The sequence below is a fragment of the Amphimedon queenslandica genome, unplaced genomic scaffold (genome assembly GCF_000090795.2).
Source record: "Amphimedon queenslandica unplaced genomic scaffold, v1.1 AMPQUscaffold_13301, whole genome shotgun sequence".
NCBI lineage: Eukaryota > Metazoa > Porifera > Demospongiae > Haplosclerida > Niphatidae > Amphimedon > Amphimedon queenslandica.
Window position 1 is genome coordinate 139,712 of NW_003546463.1, and position 18,515 is coordinate 158,226.

The 18,515-nt window shown below is 33.3% G+C and overlaps 1 protein-coding gene and 2 long non-coding RNA genes across 4 annotated transcripts; 2 read left to right on the forward strand and 1 right to left on the reverse strand.

Annotated features, from left to right (window-relative positions):
* The first annotated feature begins 351 nt into the window (after nt 1-351).
* Nucleotides 352-12,304, forward strand: LOC105313461 (transcription initiation factor TFIID subunit 2-like). The gene is made up of 28 exons (XM_019998902.1): nt 352-453; nt 506-560; nt 774-852; nt 935-1,025; nt 1,514-1,638; nt 1,690-1,772; nt 1,868-1,911; nt 1,972-2,080; nt 2,231-2,316; nt 2,416-2,518; nt 2,840-3,072; nt 3,918-4,017; nt 4,064-4,136; nt 4,950-5,068; nt 5,796-5,888; nt 6,343-6,531; nt 6,877-6,986; nt 7,816-7,881; nt 9,069-9,201; nt 9,629-9,748; nt 10,437-10,589; nt 11,199-11,309; nt 11,542-11,627; nt 11,687-11,726; nt 11,782-11,858; nt 11,990-12,067; nt 12,118-12,186; nt 12,238-12,304. The coding sequence occupies exons 1-28, from the start codon at nt 383-385 to the stop codon at nt 12,302-12,304; spliced, it is 2,763 nt and encodes a 920-aa protein (XP_019854461.1). The 5' UTR covers nt 352-382.
* Nucleotides 12,305-12,688: 384 nt separating this feature from the next.
* On the forward strand, nt 12,689-13,787 carry LOC109583516 (uncharacterized). Of its 2 annotated transcripts, none has more exons than XR_002185558.1 (3): nt 12,689-13,029; nt 13,076-13,502; nt 13,550-13,787. It is a non-coding gene; the product is annotated as an uncharacterized LOC109583516 (long non-coding RNA). The 2 variants fall into 2 exon arrangements; XR_002185559.1 differs by having other exon boundaries at nt 13,547-13,567.
* Nucleotides 13,788-14,715: 928 nt separating this feature from the next.
* On the reverse strand, nt 14,716-14,975 carry LOC109583518 (uncharacterized). The gene is made up of 3 exons (XR_002185561.1): nt 14,906-14,975; nt 14,800-14,853; nt 14,716-14,745 (listed from the first exon to the last, which is right to left on the reverse strand). It is a non-coding gene; the product is annotated as an uncharacterized LOC109583518 (long non-coding RNA).
* Nucleotides 14,976-18,515: the final 3,540 nt, after the last annotated feature.

Consider the following 18,515-nt stretch of genomic DNA (forward strand, 5'->3'; position numbering starts at 1 on the left):
TGACACTTTTCCTTGCAGGTGTTATCATTCTACACTTGCTCTGTGTAACTGGTTTATTGGATAAAATGAAGATTAAGTGTCGAGGCTATTGGTATCATTTGTCACTTCAGCGGCGATTTGAAGAAAGATCACAAAGAACCAATAATTTGAGTGGATCATTTTTTGAACCTTATGATAGAGTAAGAGAACCATTACTCTCACCCTCTTAGTTTTATACTGGTTCCTGGTGTGTGAAATTTGCTAGAACAATTATTTTAACACTTTAAATTTGTAGTGTTTGACTTTGTTGTTCAAATTTGTTATTCTTGACTTTTGAATTGAGTGGGCGTTAAAATTTAATTACACGTCACGTGATGTCACTTAAATATGTCGGCGTGTGGCCATGAGTGTTAAGCTTAAAAGGCAGTCTTCCTCCGCTATCTCCTCTTCTCCTGACGGGAGACCCTTCAAATTATAAGTCCTCAATACATATCGTTCTCTGTAATTATACTTATTATTTCAGTACGTTGCATCAAGTACTCAATCTGAGTGAATTTAATTTTAAGAAGCAAGTCATCAGAGTAAGCATTTCCTGATAGCAGTGCATTTTATATTTTAGTAAAATGTGGAGGTTTTAATTGTACAAATTGAGCAAATGCTTAATCAATAAAAGTGATAGGTTTTATTTTTTTCTGAGCTCTGCCTAAATTGAAAGTTATTTTTAACCCCTCCAAGACTACCGGCTATAATATTGGGTAGTTGTACTTGGTCTGGCTTCAGTGCTGTATTTTTAGGGCAGTACTGAGTTAACCGTTCTTCCTACAACAGCTACAAACAAGCTGTACAAGCTACCGCTGAACTGTAAACAATGTCGTATCCTATTAAATAATAATAATAATAGCAATTTTAAGTTTATTTGTTGTTGAGTTTTAACATTATTTACTGAATTAAAAAGGAATATTAAAGGTAACTATTAACGAGTCAAGGAAAGGAAACTTTACTTATGTTGATCCAACTCTCTCAATTTGCCCGCCTGACACTAAGAAGTGAGTTTTTTTGATACGTGTACATCTTGACACAGATTTGTGTACAATGTACATATGCTATAGTAATATTGTACCAGTAATACTCTGCAATTGGATTTCTCCATCATTTATTTGTGTAGCTTGAAACTAATTTAGTTGCTGTTTGTAGTTCTACACGTACATTTATGTACACAACAAAACCTCAATAAATTAAAGAAAGGTGTATGTATTCATTTGTTTAGTAAATTAAATTTGCTCACCTGAATTAATAAGTACACATGTACATGTACATGTGCATACAATGTACATGTAAGATTTCTTACTGGTTCAAGTGTTTTTCTCATTGTAGACTGTAGTGTATTCATGAGGTGGTATGCATGCATATTACAAATTCTTTCTTGTTTTTTTTATAGAAGAGGCTTTCTTATAATGTTGTTCTAAAACTCATGCTTTTCCTTTCAGTGTTTATAGTGACATTGTTAATCCTTTCATTGTTTATGATTTTGTAGACGGAATTTAGAGTATTACAGCACTTGCTTGACTGATGCTATCAAGTCGTGTGATTACAGAGAGGGTAACGGTGAGCTGGTTATCAAGATACCCAGGGATGTCTACAGTATCGAGTCAATATTTGGTAAAGCCTTTATCACTAATTATTCATTATAGTCTATTGGTTTATTTATAGAGCCGACTCCAATTAAAGTTATGATTGATTTCATGTTAGAGCAGCCAGTCAGTGGTGTGTACTTTGCTTCTACTGATCATCCGGTAACCTTTGACCTTAACCTTTATCCTTTCCAATCTTTATTTGTTCATCTTTTTTTGCTATGATGTGCATTTTTAATTATTCTTTTATTTTAAAGGCATATACTCATGTCTACTCTTATGGCTGGTTGAATTCATCAAGGTAATAGACTATAAAATTTTGCACATTAATTTTGTGTGTTTGTTCTGATGTTCTCTATAGGCTTTGGTTTCCATGTATTGATTCTTATGCTGAGCTCTGTCATTGGGACATACATTTGACGGTGCCATCATCAATGATAGCGGTTAGCTGTGGAGAACTTACTGATCAGGTAATGTATAAATGAATTATACTGCTCTCTCTCTCTCTCTCTCTCTCTCTCTCTCTCTCTCTCTCTCTCTCTCTCTCTGTCTTTCATTTTCAATGTTTACAATGCTTGTCAATGCATGCTTTCTTTTTTCAGTATTGTTTATTTTTGTAGGTATTGTCTGCTGATGGTAGAAAGAAATCCTTTCATTATTCACTCTCTTTTCCTACATCAGCTTCTTGCATTGGATTTGCAGTTGGGTCAGTTCATTCCTTCATCATAATAAATACATTAATAATTAAAAATTAATATGCATGTATGTACATGTATATTACTGTTTTTACTCATCTTGTTTTTAGTATGTTTGAAGCCTATCCTGATTCAGTGTTACCTGACGTCACTCATTATGCTCCAACTCAGACTCTTCCTTTACTTAAGAACACTGTCAGCTTTGCACACGAGGTAACCTTGTGTTCACTTGATGCATTACATACTGTAATATCTACATGTACATTGATGTATAATGTACAGCGACATAATAGAAAAATTTGTATTAAACCTAGTAATATTAATAATATTTCTGTAAGTTTTTTTGAAACATCCATAAGAGCTGTTTCATGCACTGGAAATTATAGCAAGAGTTTGATTGACTATAAGTAAAATGAAGTGAAATGAACCATCTCTCTGCTTATTTTGATTGTACAAATTCACATATTGTCAGCTTAAAAATGTTCATAAGTTATTGACTCAATATTTTAAAGCTACTATTGTCATTATTATTAGGTGTTTGGTTTTTACGAGGAACTGTTAAGCACCAGGTTCCCCCACAACCAGTACAGACTGGTTTTTGTTGATGGGATATATCAAGACATTACCAGTTATGCTGGTCTCACGCTCTGCAGTGTTAACCTACTTCATCCTGACACAATCATTGATCAAGTCATGACTAGCAGGAGAGCTATTGCACTAGCCATTGCTGAACAATACTTTGAATGCTATCTACTACCACAATCATGGTACGTGTATGTACAATTATACATGTACATGTACATGTATATACAGTACATGTACATCTTAGTCCATATACAATGTACATGTACATTAACTATGCCGTATGGTGGGAAATTTTGGAGGGAGTTAAATCTGGCGAATTGCTAAATTTTGATGATTGGTAAATTTGTGGCCACGTGCCATTGAGCATGCGTATAATGGCTCAAAATGGTGGATTTTATTTTGGCAAATGGCTATCAAAACACCAAAATTGCCAAATTTAATTCCCTCCAAAATTTCCCACAATACAATATATTATACATGTAATCATTTACAGTCATGTACATGTACATGTGCATACCTTTTTAGCATTTGCATTTAGAAATGGTAATTTATCAAAATTTCGTACTTTACAAATACATGTAAGTGGTGGAGTAACTTTTTGCTGATTGAGCTTGATTTACCAAATTTTTAACGTCCAATTTTGTTAAGTTGTTTGTCAAAATGCTAATTGTTGGATTGGATTTCACCAAATTTTATGCTCTTAATTTTATCAATAAAATACAGTAGCTCACTTCCAGATAATAATAGCTGGTATAAACTGATAATGATATTAATGATTCATTTTAACTCTTTTTTGTGAGTATCGATGTAATTATCATCACACACTTGACTATTTTTATGCACCATCAAATGATCATATTTACTAATAAAACAACAGTAGAACTAAATTTATGCCACTGTTCAAAAAAAATTTTTTAACTAAAACAGTACATATTGTGTCAGAAAAAACTTTATTTCCTGGTAATTCCAATGCCAATGCGCTTATATAAAATTATGCTGATTTTCTCTTTATCCATGTACAATGTAGGAATGATTGGTGGTTACCTGTCAGTATCTCTCAGTTCATCACTGGGCTATTCTGTAGGAAGATGTTTGGTGGCACAGACTACCAGTATTGGATTAATAGTGTGAGTGGGTGTGGCAGTAGGTGTGGCTTTATTATGTTTCCATTAGGAGCACCAGAGGGTTTGTGAGTATGAGCAGACTAATTACCTTCCTCCATTGTGTGAGGCTCTAACCAAAGGAGGTAATGTTGGCTGAGAATTATCATGTGTAATTTTGGAATATAATGGTGTTACATGTGTATGTGATTACAAAATTTCCAATACAGAATACATGTACATGTATGTACAGTCAAACCTCTTTAAGATGGACACCTATGGGCCAGCCATCACTGTCCTTTATATGGAGGTGTCCTTAAATCGGAGGTTATCCCATGCTAGTCAGACCAGAAAATCTGCCATTTTCTAGATGCGCGTTAATTAGAAAGTCAATTGCGTGGGCCATGTTCATCTGTTGGAGGTTAATTTGTACACGTGTAGATGTGTGGGGACAGTAAATCTTGTCCATTATACAGAATAGAGAGGTTCCACTATACAGAGGTTTATTTATACACTACCCAATGGCCTTATGGCCGGGACAAGAGCAACTATACATTATAGAGAGGTGTCCGCTAATTGGGTGTTCGCTTTAGAGAGGCTTGACTGTACATGTATGTCTATGTCATCTGTTTTTTATCTGAGCATGCCAGCAATTTTTTTACTACATGTACATTATTGAGCAAATTTAAAAATTTTGAATTAGCTCAATTTTTTTACACAGCATAAGTACATGCATTTCAGAAAATATACAACAGATGTAGCTAGCCTATCCATTAATAGAAGAGTTTTTAAGTACTTATTGTTGCCATTTTTAAGCTGTAGTTTTTCTTGCTTGCCCAGGTCTAGTCTGTTCATTTATAATTCCTTTTAATCTACCAAATGATGATCTTATTGTTGTTCTGTTTATTATTGTTGTTGTTTATTATCATTACTCTTTTTTTGTTGTTGTTATTTTTTAGAAGTGACTCCCACATCCTTTCATTCACACAGTGAAATGGAGCTCTCCATTTTACGTTCTAAAGGACACTTGATATTAAGAATGCTCCAGCAGAAGATCGGCCATGATCTCTTAGTACAGGTACCCTGTGCATTGAACATGCTTTGCTAAACATGTTGCATGATTTATATCTGTAAATGATTAAAATAAATAGTAGTTTACGTTTATCATCTGCATGTATCTTAATTATTAAAAAATGTACTCACCTCTTTGCTATTAAAAAGGGATTATTGGTATTATCAAGAGTGGATAATTATTTAGGGAGAGTGTCTAACCTGCCTATATTCTGTGATACCACAGCGCGTATGTTTACATCCGTTTTTTGCAAGTATACGGAGATAATCCCAGTAATCTTCAAAATTATGGGTGTGGTTAATAAAATGGCGCTTGAAGCATGCAGGCAACTTTAAGACTTATATCTCCACTCTGAGGATCATGTAGTGCGAGAAACAAGGAGGAGCACACAGGAATATGTTCTTCTAATGGTTGGCTATTTATTATTTGCAGCTTTCTGACTTGGAATGAATATAAGGACGCAAGAATGCTTACTTGGTGCTAATAACCATGCTATCATTGCTATGTAAACATACGCGCTGTGGTATCACAGATTATAGGCACGTTAGACACTCTCCCTAAATAATTATCCACTCTTGGTATTATCAATATTAGTATACATGTACAATGTACATGTACATGCTCTTTGTAAATGTACATATTATGTGAACTATTCCTCTTTTCTTCCCCCTCTCTCTGTCTCTCTCTCTCTCTCTGTCTCTCTCTTTCTATCTTTCTCTCTCTCTCTCTCAAGGTCTTCAATAAGATATTAACTTTAGCTTCATCAGGAGGTTCTGCTTCAACTGATTATTCTCAATGGCAGTCTGTGTATTTATCCACTGCAGGAGTAAGTACATGTACATGTACATATTATAGTATTAATGATACATGTACATTGTGTACATACATGTACATGTACACTGACAGACATTATGACTGATCAGTAAAGATCATGTACCTGTACATAGAAGCTTGTCAAAGATCCTATTGAATGACAAGTATAAAATGAAATCATGTATAAAAGAACAATACATGTACGTATGATATAAGAAAAAGAGTTTATACATGCATATAATGGGTAAACACCATGAGCTGTTTTCATGGAATGACAAGTGGTTAATCAAATCTAAACTTGTGGCATTTCATTGCATGGCTTCACCTATTAGCAGTCTCAGAGTAGCCTTCCTGGAATGGAAAAGTCATAATCCTCAACCACCAGTAGTAGTTTTATTGTCTTCACTAAAACCCATTTCAATCTATTTTAACTTGTCCATTAATGACTATTATTATTCTCTTTTTAGTTCCTAAAGCTAGTATTGACCGTTTCTGGTAAAGACTTATCCCACTTCATGAGTCAGTGGGTTGGTCACAGTGGAGCCCCCTTGTTCCATGTCTCCTTTAACTACATTCGCAAGAAGAACCTTGTGGAGCTTCACATGACACAAGACACTCCAAGAGGAGGAGGATCTGGTGGGGGAAAGAAATTTGTAGTGAGTTAATTATTATTATTGTTATTATTTGCAATGTAGTTTCATTATCCTCACTAGCGAGAATACTGTGTAAAAAATTTCACACAATGTTCATTGTACATGTATTGCTATTGGCACTATGTAATGTACATATACATGTACATTTTATGTAAGACTTTGTATAGCTCTGTAGCTTTATTGTTTGATCTTGCAATCATTGCTATTTTAATTAAAGCCACCCGCCAATATGAAAAGTCATTACATATTAAACATGTACATGTACTTACAATGTATACCTATAAATTTACTTACATGTAAGTAGTATATAGTTCTTGTATGTTATTATTGGCTATTCATGTACCATAGGGTCCAATGACAGTATCAGTCCAAGAGTATGATGGGTACTTCACTCATACCATACAAGTGGAGGAGAGTGTGTCTGTCTATGAACTGCCTTGTCACTCTAAGATACGCAAGTTAGTACTCCCTCTCTCTACTTTATTGATGGTTGTAAAGTAATTTTATTGTTAATTTTATTTCTTAATTTTATTTATTGATTTTATTTATTAATTTTATTATAATTTATTACTTTATTTATTAATTTTAGTTATTACTTTTATTAATTTTATTTATTGATTTTATTTATTGATTTTATTTATTGCTTTTATTTATTAATTTTATTATAATTTATTACTTTATTTATTAATTTTAGTTATTACTTTTATTGATTTTATTTATTAATTTTATTATAATTTATTACTTTATTTATTACTTTTATTAATTTTATTTATTGATTTTATTTATTAATTTTATTTATTAATTTTATTTATTACTTTTATTAATTTCATTTATTGATTTTATTTATTAAATTTATTAGAATTTATTACTTTATTTATTGATTTTATTTATTACTTTTGTTTATTAATTTTATTTATTAATTTTATTTATTAATTTTATTTATTACTTTTATTGATTTTATTTATTGATTTTATTTATTAATTTTATTAGAATTTATTACTTTATTTATTGATTTTATTTATTACTTTTATTTATTAATTTTATTTATTACTTTTATTTATTTATTACTTTTATTATTTTTATTTATTGATTTTATTTATTAATTTTATTTATTAATTTTATTATAATTTATTATTTTATTTATTGATTTTATTTATTACTTTTATTTATTTATTACTTTTATTAATTTTATTTATTAATTTTATTATAATTTATTACTTTATTTATTAATTTTATTTATTAATTTTATTTTTTACTAATTTTATTCTCTTACTACTTTATGTTCAGAGCTAAGAAAAGGAAGATGCCATTGTGTCACGGAGAAGAAATTGAAATAGAAGTCTCCAGTTTAGAGTAGGTCCATGCCATACATAATGATTCAACAAGACTTATGCCATTAAATGTACTTTTATCATGTACATGTATTACAGAACCTGAATTTGCATTCAAATAACATTCAGATATTGTGTCTGAACATTGCTTAATTTAATCTGCCATTTTGATGAGGCAGTCGGACAAATTTTCCACAGGATTTCGGCATAGTCCTCATGCAGCCTTGTCTCCCAGTACTTTAGTTAGTATGTAGTATTTAGATAAAAATTACAAGGAGGAAATTCTCAATTTTTATGATTTTTCTTTATACATATACATGTTCTTATGCTGTGTAGGAAGTTTGAGCTGATTCCAATCAAATTTTAATTTTTTATGAATTTTTTTAAGTTACTCAAAAATTGGGCCAAAGTCCCTGTACTATAGTACAGCGATTTTGGCCAAATTTCATCAAAAATGAAAAGTAGAGAATTTATCATTTTTATAATTTTTCCTGATACATATACATGATCTTACGCTGTGTAGAAAGTTTGAGCTGATTCCAATCAAATTTTGATTTTTTATGAATTTTTTAAAGTTACTCAAAAATTGGGCTTAAGTCCCTGTACTATAGTACAGCGATTTTGGCCCAAATTTTATCAAAAATGAAAAGTAGAGAATTTACCATTTTTATAATTTTTTCTGATACATATACATGATCTTATACTGTGTAGAAAGTTTGAGCTGATTCCAATCAAATTTTGATTTTTATGAATTTTTAAAAGTTACTCAAAAATCGGGCTAAAGTCCCTGTACTATAGTACAGCGATTTTGGCCAAATTTCATCAAAAATGAGAAGTAGACAATTTACCATTTTTATAATTTTTCCTGATACATTACAGATACATGATCTTATGCTGTGTAGAAAGTTTGAGCTGATTCCGATCAAATTTAGATTTTTTATGAATTTTTTTAAGTTACTCAAAAATTGGGCCAAAGTCTCTGTACTATAGTACAGCGATTTTGGCAAAATTTCATCAAAAATGAAAAGGGAAAATTTTTCCATTCTAATAATTTTTTGTGCTACGTATATATGTTCTTATGTCGAGTATAAAGTTTGAACTCATTCCGATGGAATTTGAATTTTTTATGAATTTTAAAAGTTGCTCCAAATGCCACCACATTGCATGTACATGTAGAATGTACATGTATAATATATATTTTCCCTGTAGTGCTGAAGTCCCTGTGCTGTGGGTTAGGGTTGATCCTGAGATGCAGTGGATACGATACTTGAAGCCATCACTACCGGACACAGTGTGGATCAATGTGCTCCAGTATGAAAGAGATGTGGTGGCACAAGTTGAAGTAAGACTCGTACTTTTGCTGTACTCTTACATGTAGTCATGTACATGTATATGTAATTGCCAAACTTGCATCCATGCATGTATGTTTTCGCCATTTCTTTTCACTCAGGATTTTTTATAGAATTGATTGCATTGCAAATTGTAAAGCAAAAACATTTTCTAAACCAATTTTTTGACTAAGCTTAGTTTGACCAAACATTTTCTCATCATTAGTAAATTTCATTGACTTAAACTTTCTGCAAGGCACAAATCTGCATTTAGTGATATTTTTAACCGATTTCTGGAAAATTCTCATGATTCAGAATGTCAGATATTTTGACATGTACATGTATACATGCACATTTACATGTATCAATATTTTATTAGCAGACAGATGACCATTACATGCATGTACATGTACATGTAGTAATTAAAGTCTTTCTTTACAGGCTATTGATGCTTTGAAGGAGTATCCATCACAATCAGCAGTCAGTGCATTGAGTGAAGCCATTACTAATTCATCATTTTATTATCACGTGAGGATAAAAGCTATTGAAGCACTGGCTCATGTAAGTAATTATTTATTATTAATTTCTTCCAAAGTTACCCGCATGCAAGTTTGTATCTTGGGTCTTTGGTGAAATTTGGTCAAGAATGATTGGGAGAGAATTCTCCATTTTTATTACATTTTCTGATGTATACATGCTATTATGTTGTGTAGAAAGTTTGATCTGATTTCAATCAAAATTAATTGATAGTTGTTCCAAAATGTGGCCAAAATATCAATAATAGTAATTCTGTGTTTGTGTGTGTGTGTTATTTTGATATACTGTATAGCGAGAAATTTTTGTGGATTTTGCGGCTTTTTTTTTCAAAATTCACGAAAATAAAATTTGTGAAAATCAATTTAATACTGTTCAAGATGGCCGAAAAGTAGAAAACCGTGAAAATTAAAGCCACGAAATTGATTTTTAGACGGATCCGCAAAATTTTTGGGCCACGAAAATTTCTCGCTATATGGTAATTGATCCCATGTCTGACTGCCATGTTTTTGTACATATTACATGTATACATGTACATGTTCATGCTACCCCACTTTCATGTGATACAGATACAATTTCAAGTGATACATGTATTATAGTTACAAAATATTGAACTATCACTTTATGTACAAGTATGTGCATTGAGGCAATTAGCCCTGTTGTTGTTTATTATTATTGACATTATTATTATTATTATTATTATTATTATTAATAGGTTGTTAGTGATTTGATATCATCTGGTGAAGGTGTTGGCCCTGATCTATTAGTGAGACTCTATCGTCAGTTGTTCTGTGTGTCTCAATATTCTAACACAACTCTTGTGAGGTCTCATGACTTCACTAATATAGCTCATTACTTTATACACAAGGTATGGTATATCATAGGGTACATGTACAGTTACATGTAACAAATAGTGATTGTTATTAAAATTACTACTTTCATGTATTCATTAGCTATTGTCATTTTTATTGTTGCTATTTTCATTTTTCTTTTAAGTATTATTATTATTATCATTATTATTACTTTTCATTACTACTATTTTCATAAAGCCTAGTTTCTATATAGCCCTACATGTATAGTTTGACAACATATACATGCACTGTCACTACTGTGCTTGTAGAAATAAAGCCTATTTTTTACTCCACTACACTATAGGCCAAGTTGTTATAAAAACAGAATTCATACAAGAGCCTTAAGGCCTTGTAGCCTTATTTTAGTGAAGCCTGGTTTCTATATAGCCCTGCATGCACTATAAAGCTTTGTAGTAACTCCTCACACATGTAGGCCAAGTTGTGATTCTTGTGAAATACAGAATTCATACAACAGCCTTACTAATCATCCCTCATCCACAACAAGTACACATACCTATGGATTCATAATGGAACTATCCCATGGATAATTCATCCCATAAAGAGATGAATTATCATTTTTGTTATCTCATTATTGCATTACTGTTGTTGTTCATTGTTATCAATAGGCAATGCCTGGTCTCATTGCTAGTGTGAGGAATTCCCACGGTCATTGTCCACCCGAGGTGTTGACTCTGTTACAAGACATCATTAAATATTCAGACAATTCATCAAATAAAGTGAGAGGGCAGAGTGAGGTTGAGGTTGATTTAAGCTACACTTGTGATTGTTATTCTTATTATGACCATGTACATGTACATGTACAACTCTCAGAAATCCCTTTCTTTCATATGTGTATCTGCATGTATACGTGTATTACCTCTCTCCCTCCCCTCCCTCTTATTTTTTTACACAATGTATTTCTCTCTCTCTCTTTCCTTCTTTCTCTTTCTTTCCTCCATTTCTCTCCAGTATTGTGATGGTTATTTCCGTGCTTCATTGGTGGATGCTCTATCACAATATGTCACTCCTCCTCTTGCTGTCCTTCAATCCATGCAGTGAGTATTGATTAGTATAAGCAGTGTACAATTTGATGATTTAATTGCTATCATGATAGATCAGATAATCCTTTGGAGTCTCTTCAAGCTGACATGAAGGTAATAATAATAATTATTTAAAGGTTTATTTCGTTATTATTGTGTGTGCTTGTAGATTGTTTTGCAAGAAATAGTCCAGTTTCTCAATATTGATACAATCCTACCAACATACAAGAAACCAATCACTGTTAGGTATACTGAGCCTCCTCTCTCTTTGTCTCTCTCTCTCCACCTCCCTCTCTCTCTCTCTCTCCCCTCCCTCCCCCCTCTCTCTCTCTCTTTCTCTTTATTTCTCTCCCTAATCTTGATGTGAATCTTATTAGTTGCCTAAAGGCTATTCGTGTTCTCCAAAGAATGGGTCGTCTTCCCAGTAGTAGCACCATATTCAAACAATACAATCAGTACGTGACAATAATTACTTGTGTAGTCATGTACATCTAACAATACACAGGCCTAATCAGTTCATTGATATATGTGTCACTGTGTTTCAAATGATAGCTGATATAATACAAGGTGTGTTGTACTCACATTCAACTCATTTTATATTGGAATTGTATATTTATTTTTAAAGCGAAGAGGATCTCAATTATTTGCTGAATATAATTGATGATCCATCTCAGCTGCCAATCATCAAGTAAGGAAATGGGTTCGTGTGTCTTTATTATGTGCATGAGCAAGTTAAACATTCTACACAGTTTAAGTCAGAAGACTCCTTTCACTCGTAAGAGTGAGTCAGCCCTCAACACTCCATCACTAGTGGATAGACTCTGGAATATGACGGTAATTAAAACAATACTGTATAGCGCTTTAATTTGGCAGGGTTTTATTTTGGCGATTGGCGGTCTGCAAGTGGAATCACCAAAATTAAAACCGCCAATCATTAATGCGCATGCTCAGTAATGCACGTGTACATAAAAAAATCGCCGAAGTAAAAACCACCAATTACAATTTTTACAGCAAAGTTGCCAAAATAAAGTGCTGCCAAAATAAAGCACTATCTTTTATCAAAACATGCATCAAAACATGAAGACTGGTTTTAATTCTGTTTATGTTGGAGTATTTCAGCCTACATTTATGTCTAATATCACTGTCATTGTTAACAATAGTAAATTCAGTAGAAATAATTATTTAGCTTTAACAACAGGGTCATGCATGCATGCGGGAACTCACTATCCTCATGAGAACAATCAGTGCAAAGTATTGAACATTGTACTTACTAATATTAAAGTGTCCAATAACATGTTAATTAACAGATGTTAAAGTTACTAACTCCAGAAATGCAGTGTTCACAATTCAAAATCTCGCAACACTTAGTATTGGTGGGGTCAGTGATTTTTCTGATAACTATGGCTCAGTATTTAAAGTGATTGACACTGAGATTGAGCTCAGTGGTGATCTTACATTTTCAGGAAATAAAGCAGAGAGTGGAGCAGCATTTGATCTTAATGGCAACACTCATATTTATCCTGAAGTTCCTGGTAATGGATATAATGTTACTTTCATTGACAATGTTGCTGTGACTAAAGGAGGAGCTATATATGCTAATGATGATGCATCTAACTTATGCATTTTCCAGATGCTTAGCAATAAAACTAAGATGACATTCAAAAATATCACTGCTGGCAAATCAGGTAGCTCTATATACAGTAACAATAATGTTCCAATGTTTCAGGTACAATGAATTAGGATCTGGACAACTTAAAAAACCAAACAGTCACTGTCACTTTATAACTTAACATTTACTTCTGTTTCTTCATCCCATCTTCATAGTATCTCAACACTTTTTCGCATTGGAATTATGTAAAGCAGAAGAATTTCATTTAAGTCAAATATAAGGTGACAAATCACTATACATATTATACTGAACCAATTATATCCAGCAGGTCAAACACTGATGCTACATTTTTGTGCAAAAGATCTATATAGGCATGCAATGATCAGGGACTTGACAACAGGAAGGTTTGCAAGGATGATGTGTAAACTAGATACTCTCACTGCTTCTTGAACAAGGACTTGTATCAAAATTAGTACTTCAGTGCAGTTTCACTGAACACTGTTATTGTTTGTGTAACAATTAATACTAAAATACCACAATACCAATGGACACCATCTGAAGAAATAATTATTATAAATGTTTTTAAAAAATTAACAAAAACAACTACATGTACATAAGAATAAAAAAACAAGATTGAGTAGGATTCTAGAGCAAATTTGTAAAAAAAGTAATGGAAACAAGGACAAGTAGAACTCTGAACAACTGACAATTCATATACATGTAAATGAACCTATACTCTTATTTTAAAGTACAATTAGTGAAATTTTCACCCTATAATTTACACCTCAAGGTGTCAACATTGATTAAATTGTGTCAGTAATGACTTGAATTTAGTCATCAGTTGTTACTGCATTCTCAATGATACTAGCTATACTACCGTACGCGTCTTAATTTTCGAGGCGTATTAAATTTCGTTATTTTCGTGCTCACCTTAAATCCATGAAATTTAAACCACCTCTAATGCCATTCTATTGTATGTAGACTATGGCCAGAACACGAAAATTAGTTCACACAAATATTAACTTTTGAGCAAATTTCATTGAAAACACGAAATTTTGAATTGAATGTGTAACTGGATGTGTACTTAAAAGTTGGCATTGGAGAAATACTGTTTTATAATTTTTCCCTGGAAAAAAAGCACAACAAATAATAATAACAAAAGTAATAACAATAATAATAATTAGTAATAATACCTGTAATAAGACATGATAAAAAATTATCATTTTAAATATTTGTCACGAGCGTCAGGTGATGAGAGGAATTTTTTGAGGTCAGCTTCTGCTTTTCCAAGCTGATTAGGGAAATTTTTACAAACTTTTAGAATCTTAGCCCAAGTGAAATCATTATTGGAGTCACTCCACCTCTGAAATACTTGAATGAGATTGGTTATGGTTAGATTAGGAAGAGGAGTGAGGTCAGCCACATTGACAGACAATCCAATGCCGATTATCATATAATGGGCAGCAGAATCGATGAATAGCTTCATGAGATCATCTTTTTCTGGCTTCTTGTATAATAGAGGGTCTATGGTAAAATAAAATAATAATAATAATAATAATAATAATAATAGTTCCTTACTTTCATCTGATAACTGATCACTAATTTGTGTTCCATTGTTACTCTCAGCAGGTCCTATACAAAAGTGATAATTATGAATAACAGTTGTTAGTATACATGTACATACCTGATTCAAACCAGTACCAATGATCACTACTGAGAGTAGCTGATACAGGACAAACTGTACAATTGACAATATTATTACCATCTTCGTTAGATCTAACAATACAGTAGCAGCTATTCCTCTTTGTAGGGCAAACAAATGCATTGACATAATTATGCTTCAGATGCATGGCATTACTGCTATTATCAATAGCTGCTGTGATTAGCTCATGTACTAGCAGACAATGCTCAGTAGGACCAGTAAAGTACACCTCAATATGAGTATAATGGTTGATGAGGTGAAATGTGTCCTCCTTCCCTTTGAAGGCTATTTTTAGGGACATAGCATTTCTAAATTTATAATACTCTGATGTTGATGGAGAGATTTTAGTGGCATATTCTTTCTGATTAAGTAGATGTACGATGGTTAAAGGGAACAATCCTGTAGGAACTGGTAAGATCTCTTCACTCTTTTCTTCCATCCAGACTATAAGAAGTGGCTTAGCAATAGTCTCTTTAATTAAAATTGGTTCATTGTATGAAGGAAGAGCATAAGGAATGAAGTATTGTCCTTTTTGTTCATCTTTTAGTTCTGTGATGATATTAAGATAAAGGAGGAGTTTGATTAGGTGAGGCAACTGGAACTCTGGCAGGGAAAAAACAACAGATTTTGACTTCAAATGCTCAAAAATATTTTCATTGAAAAATCCTTCCTTGAGATTATTAGTGACAATTTGAGAAACTGGCTTGATTAATATTAATGCTCGGGCATTTCTATCATTGACATATGTGAGAGCTAATAATTGTGAAAGAATCTCAAGGATAGGTTTAGTATCAATAAAGACAACATTTGTAACTTCTGGATAATACAACATGAGACTGACATCATGAAAATATCTCAGAGCTTGTTTAGTATCTTCCTCTTTCATGCTATATCGTTCTCCAATAGATAAAGCTTCTTTAACTGATACAATACTCTGCTCGGGCAAAGAGAGCTCAAATGCAAACCATCGAATTGGTATTTTAATTTCGAGTGAAGCATCGGAACCATCCAACCATATTGCCTTGCAAATCTCTTCACTGTATTTAGCTCTTTCTTCTGATTCAGCCATCGTATTGACAGGAAATATAATAGAATCATCATCAGATTGGTGAATAACGCAATTTTGTAAGTGAGATTTTAACGAAGACATTGAAGACTTTAGAATTTCATTCTTTTCCTTTAAAGTACATGTAGCATCACTCACCTTGTCATAATGTGTTCCTAATACAAGATGCATGGAGTGTGTTGGTTTCTTGGAGATGCAGGAAATATCAAGAGGCTTAAAACTAGCTCCAGTGGAAACTGCAGACTGAAAGAATGCTAACTGAGTTGACTTGGAGTGGCATGGGAAGTCTTGTCCATCAATCCTGTACATCAGATCAAACCTCTCATTAAAAGGCTTAGATAGATCGAGTGTTATGATATTGAGAGAGGCTGCTCTAGTGAATAAAGGCAGTAGCTCCTGGTATGCTGGCTGACCACCGGAATCAATAACATACAGCCAATGATCACTTTTATGAATTCCTTTCGGTTGAGTGGCTAAAATTTCCTGGACGACTGCTTCGGTATGATACTCTGGAGCTACATGTACATGTACTTCTGTCCTTCTCTTCTTTTTTGGTGGAGACTGTGGAGTAGTAGATGAATCTGGTCGTATTTCTATTGCTGGTTGAGTATTATCTGGCAACGAGAGAACTATGGGCAGGGGAGGCTCTTTTGTTTTCTTTTCCTGTGAAACTGCATCCAAACTGGTTGCTAATTGGTCAAGTAAATTGGCTCGAGTCACTCGATTCCAAATCGTTTTATTGCACACAGCAACTCTTATAGCCCTAACGGCAGGGCAGGCAATTGGTGTGCTTGTATCATTAGTGGGTGGGTCTTCATTTAGTAGGAGGAGCAGTGAGCAGGTTTTACCAGCTCTAGGAGCACCAATCATATTAACACGAGTGACAGTTAGATCCACACTCCCTTCCTCCATCCACTTCCCTATAGCATCTAGTATAATTAATAAACATAGCAGGAAGTGTTGAATTAATATGTACACACAAAGAGGTGTGTTACATTACTAGACTAGTGTAAGTGTAAGTGTTACATTAATGAGTGTTTTATCTAATCATTACTAATTGTATGTTTGCATGTACATGTAGACATGTACATGTACTTATGTTTGCTGTAGTACAATGGATTCCACATCTTGGCAAGGTTTCATTATGGCAGTGCATTTGGCCCACTTTACAGCAATATTTTTATTAGAGATAAAAGTTTTACTATCGGGATGAGCATGAGCGTACATGTACCTCAGATAAGTAAGCATGCATTTGGTAAATGTACATGTGCATGTACATGTACATGTACACATTAATACCTTGCATTTTTTTCTTCTGATATTCATTAATGTCCAGTACTGACTGTACTACTAAATCATCAGTACTAGATTCTAATAATAATAATAATACTAATAATATTCACACTAATTCTAATTTTAATAATAATAACAATAACAATAACAATGTTTGTGGCCATTTCATACAAAGACTTTCTATAATTCTCTGGCGCTTCAATGCATAGATGTGGCTATGTCGATCTACTACTCCTATATCAGTGGTAGATGGTTTCATTTAACTTTGCTTTTATTAGTAACGCGGTAGCGTTACTAAGTAGGATTCACCCCAAACAAAATGGCTGCCACAACTTTTGCAGCCTTGCTATACCAGGAAAACGAGCTCCTATGCTTACCAAACTCATCTTGACCAGAGGAATCCATTGGTACCACTAGCGTGACTCTAGACCTTGTCTAAAAGGAAAGCCAAAAATTGGCGAACTGGCCGTTTTGTTCAGCCACATCATCAAGTCAGATGTCCTGTCAATCCAGTTGTCGGTGTGTATCTCAGTATCCAGTGGCGGATCTAGGGGGGGGGTTGCTGGGGTTGCAACCCCCCCAAAACATTCTAACTCAAAAAATTTTTAATGTTTTCATTGTTGCAACAGTGGTAGAAGTGCTAACCACCTAGTTTATATAGCAACATTACTGTGGTTAATGAATATAATTAACAAAACAAGAGCTCCAAAAATGGTGTAAAATGTTAATTTTACGTGATTTTAACCACAAAATTGCGCCCAAAAGGGGGTGTGGCCAAAATCGCGGCGCGCTTCGCGCGCCATTTTATTTCTCAACCCCTTCATATCCAAAACCCTGGATCCGCCCCTGCAAGGGCTCAGCCTCGTAGATTATTAGCTGCAAAAAAGCAAAACCTCTACCTTAAGTTGCTGCTAGAAAACTCCTGACTTGTTTTTTACTTTAAGCCTTGCTACACTGACTTTAAAAAGCCATAAGATATAAAAAGGCTGGCCAGTTTAGTGCAGTCAGTGACAAAGCGGGTGACATTTGCTTGATTTTCACAGTTTATCTCAACAAAAAGGAGTTTCATAGTTACTTAATTGCACCTGTAACCTTTTCAAGCAGTTGGAGACGTCTTTGAACGGTGTTTTTGCCTTATCTTGTTGCTAGGAAGTAGGAAAATCATGACTTCTGATTCCCGTGTGCTGATCGCCATTTTATTTTCTTTCGGCCACTCCCACTTTCAATGAAATA